This window comes from Sinocyclocheilus grahami, unplaced genomic scaffold (genome assembly GCF_001515645.1).
Source record: "Sinocyclocheilus grahami isolate Dianchi unplaced genomic scaffold, SAMN03320097.WGS_v1.1 scaffold211.1, whole genome shotgun sequence".
In the NCBI taxonomy this organism is placed as follows: Eukaryota; Metazoa; Chordata; class Actinopteri; order Cypriniformes; family Cyprinidae; genus Sinocyclocheilus; species Sinocyclocheilus grahami.
In genome coordinates, this window is record NW_015505390.1 from 1,161,009 (window position 1) to 1,183,329 (window position 22,321).

At 37.2% G+C, this 22,321-nt stretch overlaps 1 protein-coding gene across 2 annotated transcripts in view; it reads left to right on the plus strand.

The window, feature by feature from the left end:
• coro1ca (coronin, actin binding protein, 1Ca) overlaps positions 1–22,321 on the plus strand; it is a 53,700-nt gene that overhangs the window by 24,412 nt on the left and 6,967 nt on the right. For both annotated transcript variants that reach the window (XM_016286541.1, XM_016286540.1), the window contains exons 2-8: positions 1,188–1,387; positions 15,922–16,044; positions 19,389–19,518; positions 19,734–19,915; positions 20,138–20,257; positions 20,470–20,574; positions 21,803–21,948. In XM_016286541.1, the coding sequence (XP_016142027.1) occupies positions 1,190–1,387; positions 15,922–16,044; positions 19,389–19,518; positions 19,734–19,915; positions 20,138–20,257; positions 20,470–20,574; positions 21,803–21,948 (1,004 nt within the window). In that variant the 5' untranslated portion in view covers positions 1,188–1,189. The remainder of the gene's footprint in view (positions 1–1,187; positions 1,388–15,921; positions 16,045–19,388; positions 19,519–19,733; positions 19,916–20,137; positions 20,258–20,469; positions 20,575–21,802; positions 21,949–22,321) is intronic.

Below are 22,321 nucleotides of genomic sequence, written 5' to 3' on the forward strand. Positions count from 1 at the left end.
TCGAAATTTTTTTCCCCCCCCCCCCCCCAGATTTTCAGATTCTGCAACAGGCTTTTTCAGGTCATACCCCATGTCTGTCGACAAGGTTGTTTGACTATTTTGGAACTGACATGAGTGGAAATATCACTACTGTTTGTAAATTAGTCAATCTGTTCATGTTAATGATCTTATGGCCAAACATTGACAATATGTATCGGTCTATACTACTGTATGTACTATTACAATCAAGTACAGAGTCTCCCTTGCAAGAACCCTTGCCAAAGCATTTTGCACCAGCCCAGAATGTTATGAAGCTATTTAATTGATATGCAGGTCTAAATGTGCTTATCTGGGTGTGAACAACATTACAGACTTAAGTACATTGTTTCTCACCCCCTGAGCAATGAGAGTTGTATTTTGCTTTTTTCTTGTCTTTTGACTCGATCCAACCTTAGTGTTTCTACTGTTTTAGTTGGGCCTCGGTTGTTTTCATTGGGAAAATGGCACAAAGACAGAATGTTCTTGCAATTCAGGTTTGTTTTAGAACCCGACGCAAGACAAGCCGAAACAGATAGCATAGAAACCAGTGTGATGTGTTGACAATGATATGGAGTTTGCTGTGTGAAATAGGATGAGTAATGTGCTCTGAGTGGGGATTTATTCTGGTTCTTTCCACATTTGCGATAGTGAACCCATCTGGTATGTGTTCTGTCAAATCGATCTTGTCCCACTTTGAACTCACTTTGATTTTTCAGCAGAGCTCTTTGAGATTGATTTCATCATTGTTCTGTGTGCCAACCACTATGAAATCATGTAAACGTTTGGCAGTTTTAGCAGTTAACTGTGTCATATTGAAGTGCCACTGTTCTGCTCAGGTAATTTATTGACTTTTAGTGCAACCGTTGCAGCCCTTGTCATGTTTTACGATTATTTTTAAACTAGCTGGTGGATTAAGACACTCTTTAAACACTGTAAAACTGCTATTTACACTGAGATGTGTGTTGTAATATCAATGGATTGCAGTGCAGATCTACTTAAAAATGTTAAGTCTTTTGCAGATCTACTTAACAATGTTAGTATGAATGCATGGCATTTGAACCGTTTCTGATGGTGTTTCCTGTACATGGCTCATATCTGTTCAGTGAAAGCACAGCGTTCATGTCATGTGATTGCTTCATTCATCATTCTCGTCCTATTCTTCTCTACAGATATGTTTAAACGGGTTGTACGACAGAGTAAGTTCCGGCATGTGTTCGGCCAGGCGGTGAAGAATGACCAGTGCTATGACGACATCAGGGTGTCCCGGGTCACGTGGGATAGCGCATTCTGCGCTGTCAACTCCAAATTTGTTGCCGTAATTGTGGAAGCCAGTGGAGGAGGAGCGTTCATGGTTTTGCCTCTTCATAAGGTGAGAGATTTGTAAAATTACACTGTGCTTATGTGGAATTCTTGGTATATATCCATTGCATCTTATATTTGCTTGCTTTAAATGGCTAGTCAAATTCTGGTTTGGAAGGATTAAAAAAAATGATGTTGACCAAACTAGGGGAGACAACCCTCTACACACACCTTGGCAATATATTCGCCATCGGATAGTAATTTATATACAGTATCTCACAGAAGTGAGTACACCACTCACATTTTTGTAAATATTTTATTATATCTTTTCATGTGACAACACTGAAGAAATGACACTTTGCTACAATGTAAAGTAGTGAGTGTACAGCTTATATAAGAGTGTAAATTTGCTGTCCCCTCAAAATAACTCAACACACAGCCATTAATGTCTAAACCGCTGGCCACAAAAGTGAGTACACCCCTAAGTGAAAATGTCCAAATTGGGCCCAATTAGCCATTTTCTCTCCCCGGTGTCATGTGACTCATTAGTGTTACAAGGTCTCAGGTGGCAATATAATATATGGTCTGTACAGTAGAAAAGCCTATGGGATGTCCCCACGTTTCACAAAAACAAACCTGTGTGTATGTGTATGTATATATTTGTCAGTCTGGCGAGTAAACAAAAAAATTTACTAGCCAATGGCGATTCAATTGCCAAGGTGTTCGTAGAGGGCTGCGTGTGCACGTGCGCTTCGGGGCGTAACTCCGCTGTGCGTGATACAGAGAGCGCGACCATAAAGTAGAGACCGAAATGACATGCCGTCGTGTGAATAACATAAGAAGGCTATTTAGTTTGTTTAATAAAAGAACAAGGTGTAGACCTGTTCTATCGGAAAGGTAACTTTAAATGACTTCTGTTGAGATCTGGCGCTATAGAGAAAATATAATTTAATAAAATTAACTTGGCCTTCAAGGGGGGCGGGGGGTTATATATATATATAGATAGATAGATACATATAGATATATATATATATAGATATATATATATATAGATATGTAGATATAGATTCCACCAAATCAGCTTATCTTTGTAAAATGGCTCAGCTTCTTAAATCTTAGCTTCTAAGATTTAGAAGCTAAGAATCAGAATCAGTCAATCAAGCATTATATTATGATTTAGAACTTTAGTATTCATATTTAGTGATTAGAACTAAAACTTGTTAACCATGTATGAATGCATATTTGTCATTTTAACTGAACTTAAAAAATTATGCCTGTTATGTTTATTGAAAAAATGTATAATAGTAATTATTAATAGATAATACTACTACTAATTCTACTACTATACTAACAATATACAACGCACTAAGGATTAATGAGCTGCTGGGTTCATGAATATTAATCACATTGTCAGCGTTTGCTCTAACTGATGTGCTGAAAGCAAAACAGGGACAGTAATAGATGAGCACCAGCCAATGAGATTGCCGTTTGCGCATTAGCTCCGCCCACTACCGGAGAAACCACCATATCATCTGCTTGTTCTTAAAAGCTGAAGAATTCTAAATAAACTCCTTTATTTTGACAGGAAAGTGCAACAAAGAATATAATTTACATGTAGCACGTCGATTCAGCGTGGTATGTAAGACTCTCGCTCTCTCTTTTTGCATGTGTGAGAAACAGCGCTATCAGCAAAGCGACGGCGAGTCGTGCACCTTTACATTAGAGTTTACGGTACGTCAAATACAGGTACGCTGCGCATCCATTGAGCTGAACTGAAATAGGACAGATCGCTTGACGGAGAGTGAAATTCTCAAGCGCTCAATGTTCAGCGAGTGAAAATATATCTGTGCTAAACTTGTGATAAGCATCTAACACACACACTGTCGAGTAAGATCTTAGAATTTATTAGCCAATGGCTAATGGTAGACATTATTTAGTCACCCAGAGTGAAGATTTAGTTGCAAATGCGTGTGATTTACTCGCAATGTAGAGGGGTGGGAGAGAAACAGGTGATGGAATGGTTTTTGTTTTAATGTTGTGTCCTTGCTAGACTGGTTGTCAAGCTGTAATTAGGGGAAAAAGGTTAAAAATTTGATAATCAGATTGTGAACAAATCTTTTGAGTTTGTCGTTTTCAGTGAACCATTTGATCTAGAGAATCTAAAATTCTCACTGATTCGTTCACAAATATTTGATTTAGTGACTTGGTTCTTACGAACTCATTTGAGGGAGCTTATCAGCGAATAACGACTTTTTCAGACTCTTTTTCCACACAAAGGTCGACTTAAATGGATATTTTATAGTCCATTTTGAGTCTTCACTAGATCTGGTCACTTTGGAAAAAAGGGGCAAGAAGATTCATAAAAATTTCTTCTTGTTGAATTCCATGGAGTAAAAAACATTATCCAGGTTTTGAACCAGTAAATATTTCCGGTGAACTATTCCTTAAAAGTTTGAGAAGAACATTGCTTTAGCAGAAGAGAAGTCTTAAACCTACAAGAAGCTGAGGAAAGATTATGTCCTAACTGTTGACAAGAAGCCAAGCCATGAAATGGATTTGTGGGCTGTTTCTGCTAAATTGATCTTGGGTGAGGGATCTTCACTGCACCCTCCGCTTAAGTGGTCTCAAACTGCAGCTTTGTCATGCTTTTTTTCCCCCATGTATGAATATATACACACTTAATGACAACCTTGCGTCTCTACAAATGGAGGTGATTATGACAGGTATGATTCATCAGACGTCTGCCTTGATCCGTTTGTGTCAGAGCTGTTAGGAGTGGAGGATACTCTGCTGGAAGTCTTTGAAATGTTGGTGAGCATGCTATGGCCACGTCGTGCTGAAACGTACTTGCTCTACTCACAGATACAGGCTGATTCTATGTAGAGTTGCAGCGAAATTTCGGCAACTGAATATATTAAGCAGAAATAGTGAAAAATAGGTTTTTCCATTTGTATATAACTTCGTTTTTTTTTATTTGAGTGTTACTTATTAGATTTGATTGATCTATTGATTGTTAAATGAAGTCATTTACAGTTTTGGTTTTCAGCAAAATGGAAAATTTTGGTTTCTGTCAAAATTTTGGTGCATCGCTACCAAAATGACAATAATCAACATAGCTGTGACCGTATTGGCATTTCTACCTCTGACTAAGCTGTTGAACTCAAAGTTATTTGTTAGCCAATGATGTAAGGATATCTTCTTTCCTAATGGCTTTCTGAGTTCAGATGTGATGACAAAAGTCGAATTTGTGAGTTGAATCTGCAGCGCACTGTCATTTGATACGTGTGACCCTCTGTCACGGGACTGCCATCTGCTTGTGTTACAAAGGTAGAGATTTGCTTCATCTGGATGGAGTGTGTGTGTCACCTAGACTGCTATGTACATGGTTTAGTGGTTTAGCCTTCGTGGGGTTTAGTGAGTCTGCATGTTTGTGCATGTTGAAGTCTGTGGTTCATTCTCTGATTTTTCCAGCTCATTTGAAGAAGTTGCATAGACAGCAACGGAACTACCACATTCAAGGCCCAGAAAGGCAGTAAGGACATTGTTAAAATAGTCCATGTGACATCAGTGGTTCAACCTTAATTTTACAAAGCTACGAGAATACTTTTTGTGCGCAAAGAAAACAAAAATAACGACTTTATTCAGTCTTTGACGTGCGTTCATGAGAGTACCACAACGCATGCATGTGCATTCCTCTGCTTGCAAACAAGGTGCAGAGCATGCGGGTTCTACGACAGAAATCCTGCGTCAGCATCATCACACGTGTGTGTCGTGATGCTCTTGTGAACGCGCGTCGACTGACAGAAGAGAAGAAATCGTGGAATATAGACGTTTTTTTCATTAAAAATATCTTAATTGTCTTTCGAAGACGAACGAAGGTCTTACAGGTTTGGAATGACAAGGTGAGTAATTAATTACAGATTTTTCATTTTTGGGTGACCTATCCCTTTAACATTTAGACCGCCCAAAACAAAGATAAATTTAATAGCCAAAAATAATTAGCAAAATTCTAATGCATAATAATAATAATAATTGCATTTATTTCGTTAGTTATTTTCTCTGTGGTCATTCAGTTTTTGTTCATAATAAAGAGAACTAAAATCTCTGTAATCTGTTGGTCAGGACATTGTGTAATTTGTTCTTTTGCACACTTTAGCCAGTCACCTTCTCTAAACAAATCTGAATTTTATAATGCCATCTGTGCTTTAACTACTAAACTACTAAAGCACTCACTTCCAGTGAGCATAACATTTTGTAAGAATATTCTATAAACCATACTTAATTTTAGTTAAAAAAATAGTCATTTACTCAGCCTTTATGTCTTATATGGAACACAAAAGAAGATTTGGTTTTGGTTACCAATTACCATTTTATGGACAAAAAACATTGAAGTATTTTTCAAAATATCTTCTATGTTCACCATAAAATAGATGAGTAAATGATGACATGGTTGGGCGAACTATTCCTTTAAGACTTGTTTGAGTTGTGTATTTTGTAGGTGGCCATATGTAGAAAGTGTTGGATTCATAAATCTGATGGTGTAATTTGGCACATCTCAGATTACTGTGGTAATACTGGCGCGATTAGCTCGACAACCCAAAGCAGTGGTGTTGACAAGCGGAACAGTTCTCTGTAATTAGAGAGCGCTCAGACACGACTGTGACATCCAAACCTCTCCAGGCTCTCGCCTGGATCCCGAAGCCTGTCATCAGCGTCACACACCAACACGCGCACCCGCTCGTAAATGATGTCACACTCAAACGCTCAGCTGGCTGGCCAGACGAGCTCAGCATACTGAGTACAGTTACAAATGACTGTTTACATTATTGGTTTTATTGTTGGTTCTTGAAGCCTTCATAAAGCTCAGGTTTCTGGTCATCTTAAAAAGTGATGGATTACTCAAGTATTACTCAACCTTTGTCATTCCAAACCTAATGTTCAGAAGCGTAAAGCAAGTGAGAGGAATTTATTAATCTGTGAATATAAATCAAGTTTGTCGTCATATTCTCACTGTTGTGTTTTCTCTGAGCAGATTGCTTGATCCATCTGTCCGTTCCTTTGACGTAGGACTAAAATGATCTGGGATTAAACATTTTTGCTGCGACTTTCTAGGTTTTTGTGAAAGAATCTGTATGTCACTGCTTTTGTATTCTACAGAATTACATAGTTTTGTTTAAATATTGCATTTTTACAGAAGTTCAGAGCTTCACACTTGCAGTATGTGAAATCGGTGGGTTTTGTGAGTTGGAACGGCTCGTCATAGCTTGCTTTTTGTAATTCTTTACATTTAGTCTTCAAAAGAAACGTACCATCGGGGTCTTCACTTCAGTTTATGTGCAACATGTCTTTTTTTGGTTCTTTGTGTCTGTGTTATGTCCTGCCTGCTGACCTTCTGTTTCTTCTAATGCTTTGCACCCCTCCCTAAGTATTTGCTCTGATTCAGTGCAGCAATGCATCTGTCTATTGTCCGTTTTCCTAGGCCACCCCATTCCCAGAAGCCCCCTGCAATCAGACAGCTGGCTCTGGGGGAGCTATTGTCCCTGTGCGTATGCCAGGTCCTGCACAGCTCTTTGTTTCCCTTCTCAAATCAGTATGGGAGCTCCTCATCCTCACTTTATTCCCAAAAATCCTCACACCCATGCGTCTGTCTATTGTTTCCCAACAGGGAGCAGTGGTAGCTGTATGGTAGTGTTCGAAGTGTAAGTGGCCAGTGTTGTAGAGAGGCTGATGGGGTTTCAGTATGCTTATCTTAATTCATCATTTGCTCACTCTCTTGTCATTCCGAACCTGTTTGATTGACTTTATTCTGTGGAACAGAAGATATTTTGTCTTAATGCTCTAAAGTAATACAGGTTTGGAATAACATGAGGGTTAGTAAATAAAGACAGAATTAATTTTTTTTGGTGGACTATCCTGATAAGGGGTAGTGATAGACTTATATCAGCAGGCCCTGGGACATAATCAGGGTGGGTTGGCATTTAGTTGGCCCGTATTTGTCAACACTGAGACAGCATTCCTGTAGTTCTCCTCTATTGTATATATTTATTTATTTTGACATCAGCATCAGTCGAAATTATTAATTTCATTGCATGTGCTCATGTCATGTCATGTCATGTTTTTTTTGTTTTTTTTACATTTTGATTATCCTTGATGATATCTAACGGCTTGACTAATTTTATTTAATCTTTAAAAACACTAATAATTTAATAACACTGTTAAATATTTAGAAAATCTCAAAATAAATAAACAATTTCATACTTTATAATGCTGTGAGCCTAAATTCAATAATAGTAATATATATATACAGTGGGTACAGAAAGTATTCAGACCCCCTTAAATTTTTCACTTTGTTATATTGCAGCCATTTGCTAAAATCATTTAAGTTAATTTTTTTCCTCATTAAATGTACACACAGCACCCCATATTGACAGAAAAAATGATCTGGGATTAAACATTTTTGCTGCGACTTTCTAGGTTTTTGTGAAAGAATCTGTATGTCACTGCTTTTGTATTCTACAGAATTACATAGTTTTGTTTAAATATTGCATTTTTACAGAAGTTCAGAGCTTCACACTTGCAGTATGTGAAATCGGTGGGTTTTGTGAGTTGGAACGGCTCGTCATAGCTTGCTTTTTGTAAGGATTCTTTACATTTAGTCTTCAAAAGAAACGTACCATCGGGGTCTTCACTTCAGTTTATGTGCAACATGTCTTTTTTTGGTTCTTTGTGTCTGTGTTATGTCCTGCCTGCTGACCTTCTGTTTCTTCTAATGCTTTGCACCCCTCCCTAAGTATTTGCTCTGATTCAGTGCAGCAATGCATCTGTCTATTGTCCGTTTTCCTAGGCCACCCCATTCCCAGAAGCCCCCTGCAATCAGACAGCTGGCTCTGGGGGAGCTATTGTCCCTGTGCGTATGCCAGGTCCTGCACAGCTCTTTGTTTCCCTTCTCAAATCAGTATGGGAGCTCCTCATCCTCACTTTATTCCCAAAAATCCTCACACCCATGCGTCTGTCTATTGTTTCCCAACAGGGAGCAGTGGTAGCTGTATGGTAGTGTTCGAAGTGTAAGTGGCCAGTGTTGTAGAGAGGCTGATGGGGTTTCAGTATGCTTATCTTAATTCATCATTTGCTCACTCTCTTGTCGTTCCGAACCTGTTTGATTGACTTTATTCTGTGGAACAGAAGATATTTTGTCTTAATGCTCTAAAGTAATACAGGTTTGGAATAACATGAGGGTTAGTAAATAAAGACAGAATTAATTTTTTTTGGTGGACTATCCTGATAAGGGGTAGTGATAGACTTATATCAGCAGGCCCTGGGACATAATCAGGGTGGGTTGGCATTTAGTTGGCCCGTATTTGTCAACACTGAGACAGCATTCCTGTAGTTCTCCTCTATTGTATATATTTATTTATTTTGACATCAGCATCAGTCGAAATTATTAATTTCATTGCATGTGCTCATGTCATGTCATGTCATGTTTTTTTTGTTTTTTTTACATTTTGATTATCCTTGATGATATCTAACGGCTTGACTAATTTTATTTAATCTTTAAAAACACTAATAATTTAATAACACTGTTAAATATTTAGAAAATCTCAAAATAAATAAACAATTTCATACTTTATAATGCTGTGAGCCTAAATTCAATAATAGTAATATATATATACAGTGGGTACAGAAAGTATTCAGACCCCCTTAAATTTTTCACTTTGTTATATTAAATATTAATTTTAGTTTGTAGTGTTTTATTTTAAATTTATTCATGAAATCTTATTTATTCTAAATAATATAGAATTTTAATACTGGCCATTTTGTTGTTATTATCCAGAAATTTAATTAATTGATTAATTACTTTTAGTACTTTGAACTGTGCATTTTTTTTGTATTTGTTTAAAAACAATTTTAGCAAATTATAAGTAAATATTATCAATTAATTGTTCATTTAAAGGGTTAGTTCACCCAAAAATGTAAATTAGCCCATAAATTACTCACCCTATCCATAAAAAAAAGTTTCTCATACGGCTCCGGGTGGTGAACCGATTCTCCTGTAGCGAATCGATGCGTTTTTGTAAGAAAAATAACCATATCCTTCAAAATGTTGTGCACATATTATATAAATGTATTTATGAAATGATTTATTCGAATTTTAAAACCGGTCATTTTGTTGTTATTTGCCATCATTTATTTTTAGTATTTTTGGATTGGATTTGGATTTGGATTTTTTATTATTTTTTTTGCAGTTGTTTGCAAATAATTTCAGTGAATTAAGTAATTATTATCAAGTGATCATTTAACCTTAATTTTGTGGAAATCATTTGCTGACACTCAATTTTATTATATATTGATGGACAGAGATAGATATTGCATGCTTTCACTGTGCTTGTTTTAGATGCTTCTTTTTTTTTAAATGTATTACTTGATAGACTGAGCTGCCTTCTATCTTTACCTGAACATGGCATGTCATGGCGAGATGCCCCACTCTTCAATGAAGGCATTTGTATGACTCGAGTGTGTTTTTCCGTAAGGAGCAGTGACGTTCTGTAGTGCTGTCCTGTGAGGCTGGGGGGAGTTTCAGTTGGGCTGTGGCTGGATTCTTTGTGTGGGAGGCAGAGCAGCATGAATCAGACTCTTATTGTCTCTCCCTCTCAAGAGACCATCAGGTGTCTAACTAATCACATGTTGTCTGTCTTTCTCTCCACACCCTCCCCCTTCACATAGCTGTATTCTGTCATTAATATACGAAGGAAGCAGTGGGAAATGGATGGCTGTAGCCTTCCGCAGATCTTGAATTTTCATGCTTTCCATTCTCACTGACCACGGTGACTAATTTTCATCCCTTCTGCCTGACCAGCTCTAATATTTAGTTTATAGCACAAAATATTAACCATTCCACAGGAAACTGCCTGTTTACGCTTATGCTACCAGTCTCCGTTATAATATTGGCAACTATTTCCCTTTAGAGCTCAAATCCTGAAGTAGCAAGGAACTAGACTTCCAGAGCATGTATTTAGTGACTGATAAACAAACACAGACCGGAAGTTAACTTCGGGCCAGGCGCATGCTCCCGATGAAACGGTCTATATAAAGCTTGAAGCATCAGAATCGGCATCAGTATCGGCCGATCACCATGACAAGAAATCGGTACTCAGTATCGGCTGCAAAAATCCTGATCGGAGCATCCCTACTGAAGACTTAAGTAATGGCTCTTGAAAATTCAGCTTTGCCATCACAGGAATAAATTAAATTTTCAAATATATTAAAATCTAATTAAAAAAAAAATTATATTTCATAATATTAAATATTAATGTTTTTGGTGTTTTTTGGTCAATTAAATGCAGCCTTGGTGAGCCTTAAAAACTTATCTTAATAAAAGATCTTAGCAACACCAAACTTTTAAACAATGCAGTATATTAATCCAATGTGATGTGCAATTAATGTGATGTTTCACAAAAAGTCAAGTCACCTTTATTACTATAGTGCTTTATTCAATACAGATTGTGTCAAAGCAGCTTTATGGAGATAAACAGGAAAATAACAGAATCAATTATGGAAACTTAATAAAGAAAGTCTTTATTCACCTCAAGTCAGTTTAATGTTGGTTCAGTTCAGATAGGGCTGCACGATAAATCATATTTTAATATTGATCATGATTTCTACTTCTCACAATTTATTAAGCATAATTGCTCAAATAATATTGTAGTACAACCTATCTGTTATCTTTCACTTTCTCACAAACCATGCAAGTTGATTTGTGCTTATGTGAAAGTGCAATAATTATGATGAATTTTTTTTTTTTAAATGACAGTAAGCCGTGATTAATAATTGTGATTTCATTTTTGAGCAAAATAATTGTGATTTAACCGTGTAACCATTATTGTGCAGCCCTAAGTATCAGTGTGAAGTTCATAAATTTTGATATGAGTTCAACTTCGCTATTAAAAAAAAAAGATTAGCACTTTTCGCATGACATTTGCACAGAATTTAATCATCAGAACAAAGTTATCATGTATTAAATATTTTTGGATAAACAATAAGGGGACCATGGGGAAACAGTGGGGGAAAAAACATCTTTGTTGCATATGCAAGAAAAATTAAGGAAAAGGTTGTTGCTGAAAAGTTGAAAGTAAACAGGTTACAAATAATTGATATTAATGAAATTAAATCCATACTACAGCCCTAGTTTCATATCATCAGTCACCCGAGGCTTCATTTGCTGCTTTATGTATTGATTTAGTATCATATTGAAGCTAAAATATTTAGTATTGATCCAACCATATGTTGGACATATTTGTTGGGATATCAGCCACTGAACTGGGCTCTTGCGCAGTCCCATTTGATTCCTGCTGTCACTTTACGGAAAATCAGGAGAACCAGAACACCACAGATGAGAAGAGAGAAACAGGAAAAAGGGGCACACAGGAAGGAAGTGAGAGTTCAGTCTCTTTACCTCAAAGTCTACCTCCATATATCCTGTGCTGCCACATGGACAGATGTAACTTAACGTGTGTGTGTGTGTGTGTGTGTGTGTGTGTGTGTGTGTGGCCATGGATGTGTCATTCTGATTCCCAGTCTGTATTCCAGGAGCCCCCTACTGTTCTTGCTGCACTGACTGAGCCCTGGCGGCTGCTGACTGCAGATTTTACCTTATATGGTCATCCTCAGCTCCCCGCCTGTCAGCCTTCCAGACCCATTTCCTCTTTCCTTTCCATAGGCTGAAGCACAGTGCTTGCACCCAATAGATTCTTTGATAGGAACAGAGAAGAAAAAGGGGCAGTGTGAAAGGAATTTTTTTTGGTTGATGTGTCAAGTCCACTGTGGTCATTAGGAGATTTGTTTTGTTATTGTTTATAAAAATGTATAATATTTATGACATTACAAATATCATATAATTAAATGTTTATTATTATTATTATATCATTTATATAATTATACTCTTTATTTTGTTTTTAGGTTGTTCATCCAGAATAATTTATTTTGTATTTAAAATAATGCATTTCTTCTATCCTTTACAGAATTTGACATGAAACAACTGTATTATTTTATAATTTGTCTATAAATCAACATGGCAAAAGTCAGTCACTTTGTGATTTAATTAATTATTTTATTTATTTATTTATAATATAGTAAATTAGATATCATAATAATAATTATATATAAACTTGTACACATTTGTACTTTACTATTTTTTAGGTTGTTCATCCATAATGAATTGCATTTTTGTGTTTAAAATAATTTAATGTATTTTTCAAGTGTTTGAGTGTTAAACCACAGGATCTCTGTTATCTGGTGATCTTTCTACCTCATTTCTTTACTCTATTCTACCCTCCTCCATTTAGGTCATATGTATTAGTCAACTGCATACACCTGCTGGCCCTGAGCACCTCTCATTCTGACACACAGTTGGCTCCGCCCTCTCAGTCCTGATTGGCTGTATGCGTGGCTCATGTAAAATGACATGACGTCTGGTTGGACAGCTGCTGGGGTGCTTCAGTCAGGTCAGCTGTAGTCTGCTGCCTCTGGGTCCTCATGGGCTCGCAGAGGAAATGGAAATTTCCATGCTGACTAGATAAGACAGACATGCTTCAGCTACTGCAGAAAGCGGCTCTGCCTCTGTTGGCCACCTCCACAGTGTGTCCCGTCTTTCTGTCTCTTTCATTTCCTCCTTTCCATGTCTCTCTTCACTGGTAACTCTCTCTCTCGCTCTCTCTCTCTCTCTCTCTCTCTCTCTCTCTGACTTGGTTTTGTTGAGGTGAGGAAGCTTGTTTTAAATATGGTTTATTGAATGTATGAGATAAGGCAGATCTGTGTTACTTGTGGTGAGGGATCTCACTACGCAAAAGGTTAGACTAACTGCACTGCAACGGCGGTTTTGGATGGCTCCGGTTTTAGTAAGCTATAATGAATTTAACAAAAATATTCATGATATAAATTCAGCATAATGCATGCTGGATTAATCTCAGACTTTTTTCACCATAAAATCGGCCAATCAAAACATGGCAAAGACAAAAAATAAAATAAACAAAATATCTGCCTGTAACTGCTGTAACTTGTTTGTATTTCTTATGAGCAGGCACTCTAACAACGTCTGTGAAAATGCACACATCATACAGACATCTTGCCGACAAATTTTGTTCTATAAAGGATCTTTACTAGGCTTTCAAAAAATCTAGAATCATGTAATCACTCTATAGCTGCATTTCTGTTTTTTTTTTACAAGTTGCTCATCCTTGTGATCACAAGCCTGCATATATAAGCACATAGACAAGTTTTATATACTCTCTCTGAATGTGTTAATAAATAATAAAGCAAGCCGATCTAGAATCCATAAGCAGATGATCACTGATGACCTTCTGCTCCGATGTCAGTGATCCATAAATCCAAATGCCAATAATATAACGGCAAATGTGTGCATCATCCTGATCTTCCTTTAGAGGCTTTGGTTTACAGGAAGGTTCTCGAGAGAGAACTATAGTGCCCTTATATCACCTCCCCCGTCTTTTCTGCCATCGCTTCCTTCCACATGTCTGACTAAACGAGCCAAAAAAGAAGTGCAAAAGATCATGGGATAGCCAGTTTTCTTGGTATGTTTTGTAGCATGTGATGGTTAAACAACTGCTGCCCAAGGATTGACTCCATTCCATCAGTGTTTATTTTATTTGTACATTTATTTATTAATTAATTTTATATTTTTACATTTGTTTTTTATGTTTTTATTGCATTTACAGTAAGAAATGTAAAAAGCAGAAATGTTAGGCAACATTTTTTTTTATACCACATGAATTCTGAATTTACAGGTCACACTCCTTTCTGCACGTATCGTGTTTACCAGCATTGCATCGCCATAACTTCCTAACACAGACAGCATCAGTGATTCTCTTACACTAGTCTCATGCAAACACGTATCTTGGTTTGTTGTTTTTTTGGTGCATGTGATGGTTGACAGACTGCTGCCCACAGCTGGATTTTAAATTAGGAACTTTAAGTGAATTCTGTTTTTATTGGCAAGCAGCAGCGCTGTATCAGTGTGTGAGAGCCCGTCTGTCTGTATGTTTATTTAGCTGTTCATGAAGTGATTGGTAATCGGTGTTCCTGATAATAGGCCTCTGTGTGTGATTCTTGGATTATTTTCTCTGTTTCAAGAACATCATTTTACGTATTCCTCTGTCTTCCTTTCTCTCCAGTTACCTTTGATCTTTTCTTGCGAAATGCTGTTTTGGTGCCTTTTTCGTTCTTCTCATTTGAAACTACCACACGCACTTCAAAAGAAACGGGGTGGTTAGCTAGCAAATAGCTGTGAAAGGTATAGTTTCTCTTTCGTAAGGCTGTGTTATAACCATGCCCAGACTTGAGAAGGAATGTGTACACAGAGTGGTTTTCCACACAGGTGGGTTGTGTCTTTTTGTACAGGCCGGGCCTGAGAATAGCCCAGGGTGTTGTGCTTTACTGGGCTGGGCTTTCTGCTGTGATGTCATCGCACCATAGGCAAAGCAGCAGCGTGTGCAAAAGTGTGGGTGTGGTCGTCTCTCGACACATGATCACAGACCTGTGCAGAGATTGTGGTCTCGCAAGAGATCAAGGGTCGTGACCCGGAGAGCAGAGGGCACTGATGTCATCAAGAAGTCAGCTGACTGGGCATGGGACCGCAGCCATGCCTTTATTTGGCTTCTTTGTTTGCTGTGTACAAGGGAGAGGAGGGAAATCTTCTGTTGTTTTTCATATACAAACATGCGTGTAAACAGTCACATTGGATGTGATGGTGAAATCTGGCTGCCTTTGGACTAGTCTACATCTCTTTAAATACAAAATCTTAGTAATATTTGGAAATTGAAATACAGTAAAAATATATATATATATTTTTTAAATTAATTAATAAATAAGGCTCGTTATCCAGTGTTGATTTTATGTATATGCACCAATGTTATTTACCTCCTTTTTAAAAATATAAATAAAACATTTTTGACTTGTGATGCAAAAAATCTCTGAACTGATTCATTTAAACTTTCCATTTTAAAGAACTGATGGAAGGAATCAAATATTTACCAAATAAGATGTGCAATTACATTTATAGTTCTATTCCCAATATTAGTTAAATGTCTAATAAAATAGAATTAATATATTGTTTAGTGTTTATCTTTGCGTTTAATATTTAACTGTTGTGGTTTATAATTATCATAGATAGATATTTTTTTTTAATTGTGGCAAAATAGTCTTGTTTTAGCTTTTTCACACTTTCTTGATGCCCAAACCTCCTTGTGACCTTTCACTCTGAGTGAAAGGGTCAAGGGCCCGTTGCACGTGTATTTCTGTGTCTGCATTCAAATGCCGAGCTGCGAGAACAAAAGCCCAGCAATCTGTTTTTATTATGAATCCGCTGCCGTGTGTAAATGTTTCTGCTGTTGGTTTGAATGACCGGATGAGCTATTGTTTGTCAATTTGGAAAAGAATGGCTTTCTCTCCCCCCTCATTTCATGAGCGCAGGCCAGGCTGTTAGTGTTTGTTTTGGTGTTAAGTAGAGCTGGCATTGTCAGAGCTCAGTTCATTTACCCAAAGAGCCGAATGCTTTCATAATCTAATATTTGTCTTTGTGTTTTCTCTCTGCAGACGGGCCGTATCGATAAGGCCTACCCTACAGTATGTGGCCACACTGGCCCTGTTCTGGACATTGATTGGTGTCCTCACAATGACCAGGTCATCGCTAGTGGATCTGAAGACTGCACCGTGATGGTACGTCACCCTTCCTTACATTTGCTGTCATCATGGCACGAGGTGAATGTTGAGACAAGTAGGTGATATTGCACGTGTGTCGCGGTCGAGTATTCTTTGAAAGCTGTGTGGACTCGGTTGTGCGCGAGACGGAACGGAATGCAGAAAGTGAAGTATACCCAGATCTTTAGTGATCAGTTGCTGCAGAGCGTGCCAAAAAGATGAAAATACCTAGTGGAAAATGAGAATGTTTTGTTTTTAATGTTAATCAATTTAATGTTAGAAAGTGTTAATTTCTTTAAAAAATGATCCCGAACTTGGTAGTACATGTATAAATGATATAAATGTATATAAATTATAACTAACTATTACATTTGGGGAAGTCGTGGCCTAATGGTTAGAGAGTCGGACTCATAACCCAAAAGGTTGCAGGTTCGAGTCTCGTACCGGCAGGGATTGTAGGTGGGGAGAGTGAATGCACAGCGCTCTCTCCCACCTTCAATACCATGACTGAGGTGCCCTTGAGCAAGGCACTGAACCCCCAACTGCTCCCCGGACGCTGCAGCAAAAAAAAATGGCTGCCCACTGCTCTGTGTGTGTGTGTGTGTGTGTGTGTGTACGCGCTTTTTGGATGGGATAAATGCAGAGCACTAATTCCGAGTATGGGTCACCATACTTGGCCACATGTCACCTCACTTTTTTTTTATTTTTTATTCTGTAATCAATGCAATGTGATGTGTTAATTGTCAGAATTATACACCTTAATGCGTTTTTGAACCCCTAATCATAAGCATTTCTTCTACACTTAATTTGACACCGACTTAACTGTTGAGTAGCAGCAAGTTTTGATTCTGTACAGAAATTTATTTTATGTAGTACAACCCTTGCTAAACCCCTGCAGTTATTCTAAAGCTTGTTTTTTTATGGGTGGATATGACCATTTGTAGATAAAGTTTCCTTGAATAGCCGGCATCACATCTCCACCCAGCCATTGAGTCCATGTGTGGCTGGCAAAGTCTGCCCCATGACTCATGTGAACGGCAGTAGATCGGATCACAGCATAACTGAAGGCTTGCTCTTCTGGACTGTTTTAGATTAGTTTAAGCCCAGCCTGAAGTCATTGAATCAGCAGTTACTATTTTATAGTTCTGAGGTCAGTCTGGCTGGCTCTGGGTCTATTTATCATGCTACTAGCCCTTGTTTGGCCAGTGTGCAGAAAAAACAGCAACTCTAGTGCTTGTGTACGTGTGATGAGTGTTGAGTTTAACAGGACACTGTCTCTTGTCCTCTCTTGGGGAATACAGAGTCCTGAAAAGTTGAGCACTAATTCCGAGTATGGGTCACCATACTTGGCCACATGTCACCTCACTTTTTTTTTATTTTTTATTCTGTAATCAATGCAATGTGATGTGTTAATTGTCAGAATTATACACCTTAATGCGTTTTTGAACCCCTAATCATAAGCATTTCTTCTACACTTAATTTGACACCAACTTAACTGTTGAGTAGCAGCAAGTTTTGATTCTGTACAGAAATTTATTTTATGTAGTACAACCCTTGCTAAACCCCTGCAGTTATTCTAAAGCTTGTTTTTTTTATGGGTGGATATGACCATTTGTAGATAAAGTTTCCTTGAATAGCCGGCATCACATCTCCACCCAGCCATTGAGTCCATGTGTGGCTGGCAAAGTCTGCCCCATGACTCATGTGAACGGCAGTAGATCGGATCACAGCATAACTGAAGGCTTGCTCTTCTGGACTGTTTTAGATTAGTTTAAGCCCAGCCTGAAGTCATTGAATCAGCAGTTACTATTTTATAGTTCTGAGGTCAGTCTGGCTGGCTCTGGGTCTATTTATCATGCTACTAGCCCTTGTTTGGCCAGTGTGCAGAAAAAACAGCAACTCTAGTGCTTGTGTACGTGTGATGAGTGTTGAGTTTAACAGGACACTGTCTCTTGTCCTCTCTTGGGGAATACAGAGTCCTGAAAAGTTGATGATTCCTATGTGTTTTTGTTTGTTTGTTTTTTGCCCTACATTCTTAGATTCATGAAATCTGAATTACATTGAAGTATAGACATGCTGGAGGGCAATTTCATTAGTTACCTATGATGTGTTTAGGGGATGATGATGATAATTACATTAAACAGGTTTTGCGGTGGCTATGTGAGGGAATAATGTACACTCATCCAGTCTATTACACAGTCTATTATATAGAAATATTTAGTCTTAAAATGTTGTGATTATCCAATCAGAATCAAGTGTTTCTGAGAGCTGTTGTATGTAATACATGTATGTAATAAATGCTGAGAATAATCGATGTGTAGCTGAGAAGAATGGAAGTTAAGGAGAGAGGCTGACTTAAAAATCGCATACTACTATTACTATTTCTGCCATAAAAATTTGAAAGAACATCTGTACTTTTAATCGTTTAAAATCAAAACTCTGCTGGACTCCATTATTTGCCCTCTGCTGCCACCTTCAGTAAAATTAATGAAACGAGTGAAAATGAATGTAACTTCAAAATTAATAAATCAATGTAAAGTGAAACAAAATAGTTTAATCAGATTCCATCATAATGTAGTTAAAACAACACTGAGTTAAACGTAATTGTTTAAATTACTGTTATTTATATGCAGGTGGTATTTTTTATATTTTGAATTAGCATTTTGATATTTATATTTAAAATTTTAGTAATTTAGTTGTGTGCTTTTGTCATTTTATTCGTTTTTTTATTTGTCTATTTCTATTTCCATTTCAGTTTTGTTTAACTTTTTTCCGGTTAATTGCCAATACAACATTTCTAACATTTTATTTTTATTAAAAAAAATTTTTTTCAGTTTTTCATCTGATATTTGCGACCTCCTGGCAAATGAATTAAGTATAGAAGTTAAACAAGGTGATTTTGTTTAATAAAATATTTGGTTCACAATATGATTCATTTTAGCAACTATTTTTGTTTCAGTGTTATTTATATGCTATTTGGTATTTATTAATTTTAAATTGGCATTTATTTTTATATTTCAGTTTTTATTTTAGTAAGTTAGTTATGTCATTTATTATTTGTTTAATATTTCTGTTTAGCTTTTATTTTCATTTGTTTTAGTTTTTAGTAATATAGTACTTCAACTTCAAGTTAGTTGCCAAGGCAACATTTCTAATTTTCTTTAATTTTACATTTTTACGTCTAATTTTTTCATTTAATATTTATGTATTTTTATTTCAGCATTATTTAATTTGCCGAAAGTGATGTTGTAATGGTTTTAGGCTTGTTTAACGATATACTTCATTTCCATGTATACTTGCACTTCAGTAATATTTTAGATAAATTGAATATTTGAACATTAATATTTTTTTGTTGTTTTCAGGTGTGGCAGATCCCAGAGAATGGATTGGTGACCTCTATGCCAGAGCCAGTGGTGGTGCTGGAGGGTCATTCTAAGAGAGTGGGAATCATTACCTGGCATCCCACCGCCCGCAACATCCTGCTCAGCGCAGGTGAGAAGCCTCACCTGATCCGTCAGGGAGAAGGACATTTGATAGAAACGTTTCGTGTTTGTGTTTTTAATGTTTTGACACTCATCCAGTTGCCTTTATCAGTATCTGTCAAAATAGCTTCAATGGAAAAAGCAGCTGAAGCTGCTGTCTAATAAATAGCTTCTTTAACATTCAAACGTGATTATTTCCCCATTTTCTTTTGGGTTTTTCTGCAGGCTGTGATAATGTGATTATCATCTGGAATGTGGGGACGGGGGAAGCCATAATCACCCTTGAGGATATGCACCCTGACATCATCTTCAGCGTCTGCTGGAACCGCAACGGCAGTCTCATCTGCACTGCATGCAAGGACAAGAAGGTCCGTGTGATCGACCCGCGCAAGGAGGAGATCGTTGCGGTGAGTGCTTGCTTTTCTGAAGCAAATGGACAGGTAGTGTTTATAGATTTTATTTGTTAACTCTGAATATAATAGTTTCTGAATTACATGGATTGACATGTTTCTCTGGCTTTTCTCTGTCAGTTGAAGTGCTGTATGTTGATGTGTGAAAAGCATTCGGCTGCTCGGTTTTGAGTGAATGTGAGCAGTATTGTGATGTATTATGGTGTGCCTCGCTGACAGGAGAAGGACAAGGCCCATGAGGGTGCCAGGCCCATAAGAGCTATTTTCCTGTCTGACGGCAAAGTGTTCACCACTGGTTTTAGCCGCATGAGCGAGAGACAACTCGCCCTCTGGGATCCGGTAAGTTGCCATGGAAACCGTAGACAAATTTCATCCTAACACCTGCTCATAAATAAATGCAAACAGATACACTTTAGGCTTGCCTAACTTTGATATTTCTTATGTTTTCCAGATTAAGAAAATAACTTTTAGTTGCAGTTTCTGATGGAAGTGACATATAATTGTCCTTTTCAATATATTTAGACAATATATTTGCTCTGTCTGTCTGTCAGGAGAATATGGAGGAGCCAGTTTCTGTCCATGAGATGGACACCAGTAATGGAGTCCTCCTGCCCTTCTATGATCCCGATACTAATGTGGTCTACCTGTGTGGGAAGGTAAACGCAGCACATACATTACCGTTTAAAAGTCTGGGGTAGCTGTCAAAAGTGACAGTAGAGACATTTACAATATAACATTTCTGTTTCAAATAAATGCAATTATTTTGGAATTTCTATTTGAAAAAAGCAAAACAAAGGACACCAAAAAATTAAGCAGTACAGTTGTTTTCAACATTGATATTAATAAGGACTGTTTCTTGAGCACCAAATCAGCATATTAGAATTAATTCTGAAAGATCGTGTGACACTGAAGACTGGAGTAATTATGCTAAAAATTCAGCTTTGCCATCACAGGAATAAATTTCATTTTGAAATATATTAAAGGGGTGGTTGATTGTGATTTCACTTTTTTTAACGTTAGTTAGTGTGTAATGTTGCTGTTTGAGCATAAACAATATCTGCAAAGTTACGAAGCTGAAAGTTCAATTTAAAAGTCGTCTTTTAAAAGTTTAATGCTTACAAAAACGGCTGGTAGGGACTACAACGAGTTACTTCCCGGGTTCGTGACATCACAAACCCAGATAAACCCCGCCCTCGGGAAAAGGCAGCAAAGGGGGCGAGGCCATGCTGCGCTGCTTTAGAGAAGAGGAAGAGAAAACTAGGGGTGCACGTAATTATCTATTCATATATGAATCGCGATTCTGTCTTCTAACGATTCTAATGGATTCACAAGTTTCAAAATCAATGTTCTAAAGCAGCAGTCTTAATACTGTTCCTCGCATCGTTTAGACGCGCACTAGAGGCGGTTTAGCCAATCACAACACACTGTGCTAGCTAACCAATCAGAGCCCATCGCCTATTTCTGAGGGCGGGGCTTCATAAAAGCAGGAAATGATCAGCGCGTTTCTCAGAGAAGGGACAGAGCAGTGTGGAATAAAAGTAAATTATGTGAAAAATAATGCGTTTTTTATTTTTTAAACAAAGCATTAACACATGTTAGACTGCACCCCATAAACACAATCAAGCCTAGAAAAAAACTGTGAACCACCCCTTTAAAATAGAAAAAAATGAAATTGTAACAGTATTTTACAGTGTTACTGTTTTTACAGCATTTTTGGTCAAATAAATGCAAGGTGAGCTTATTAAAATATCTTACTGACCTCAAACTTTTGAACGGTAATGTACACCTGGATATTTAGTATTTATTATGTTGCATTCTGTTTATTTATTGCAAGTGGTACGATGGTAGGGTTTTAGTGTCTGACTGATGTTTTGTCTCTAATAGGGTGACAGCAGCATCCGTTACTTTGAGATCACAGATGAAGCTCCTTTTGTCCATTACCTCAGCACCTTTACCACCAAGGAGCCTCAGAGGGGCATGGGATACATGCCCAAGAGAGGACTGGATGTCAACAAGTGTGAGATCGCAAGGTATAGCAACAATAATCATTTAGCTGATGGTAGTACGTGGTAGAATCTCATGCAACATGTCAGGAATATGACCAGGTCATATTTCACCCCAAAAATAAATGGTTTATTTTTATTTTATCCTATTTTTAAGACCATGTAATATATCCACATTGTATGTGTTTTACTTATATACGGATTTAAATAAAATAAATAAATGATAAAAAAGTAATAAATAATTGTAACTAGACGGGATGGTTTTCTTTACTATAAAAATTATGATGATAAATAGAGGGGTAAATGGGGGGGGGTATATATATATATATATATATATATATATATACACACACATACACACACACACACACACATATATATATATATATATATATATATA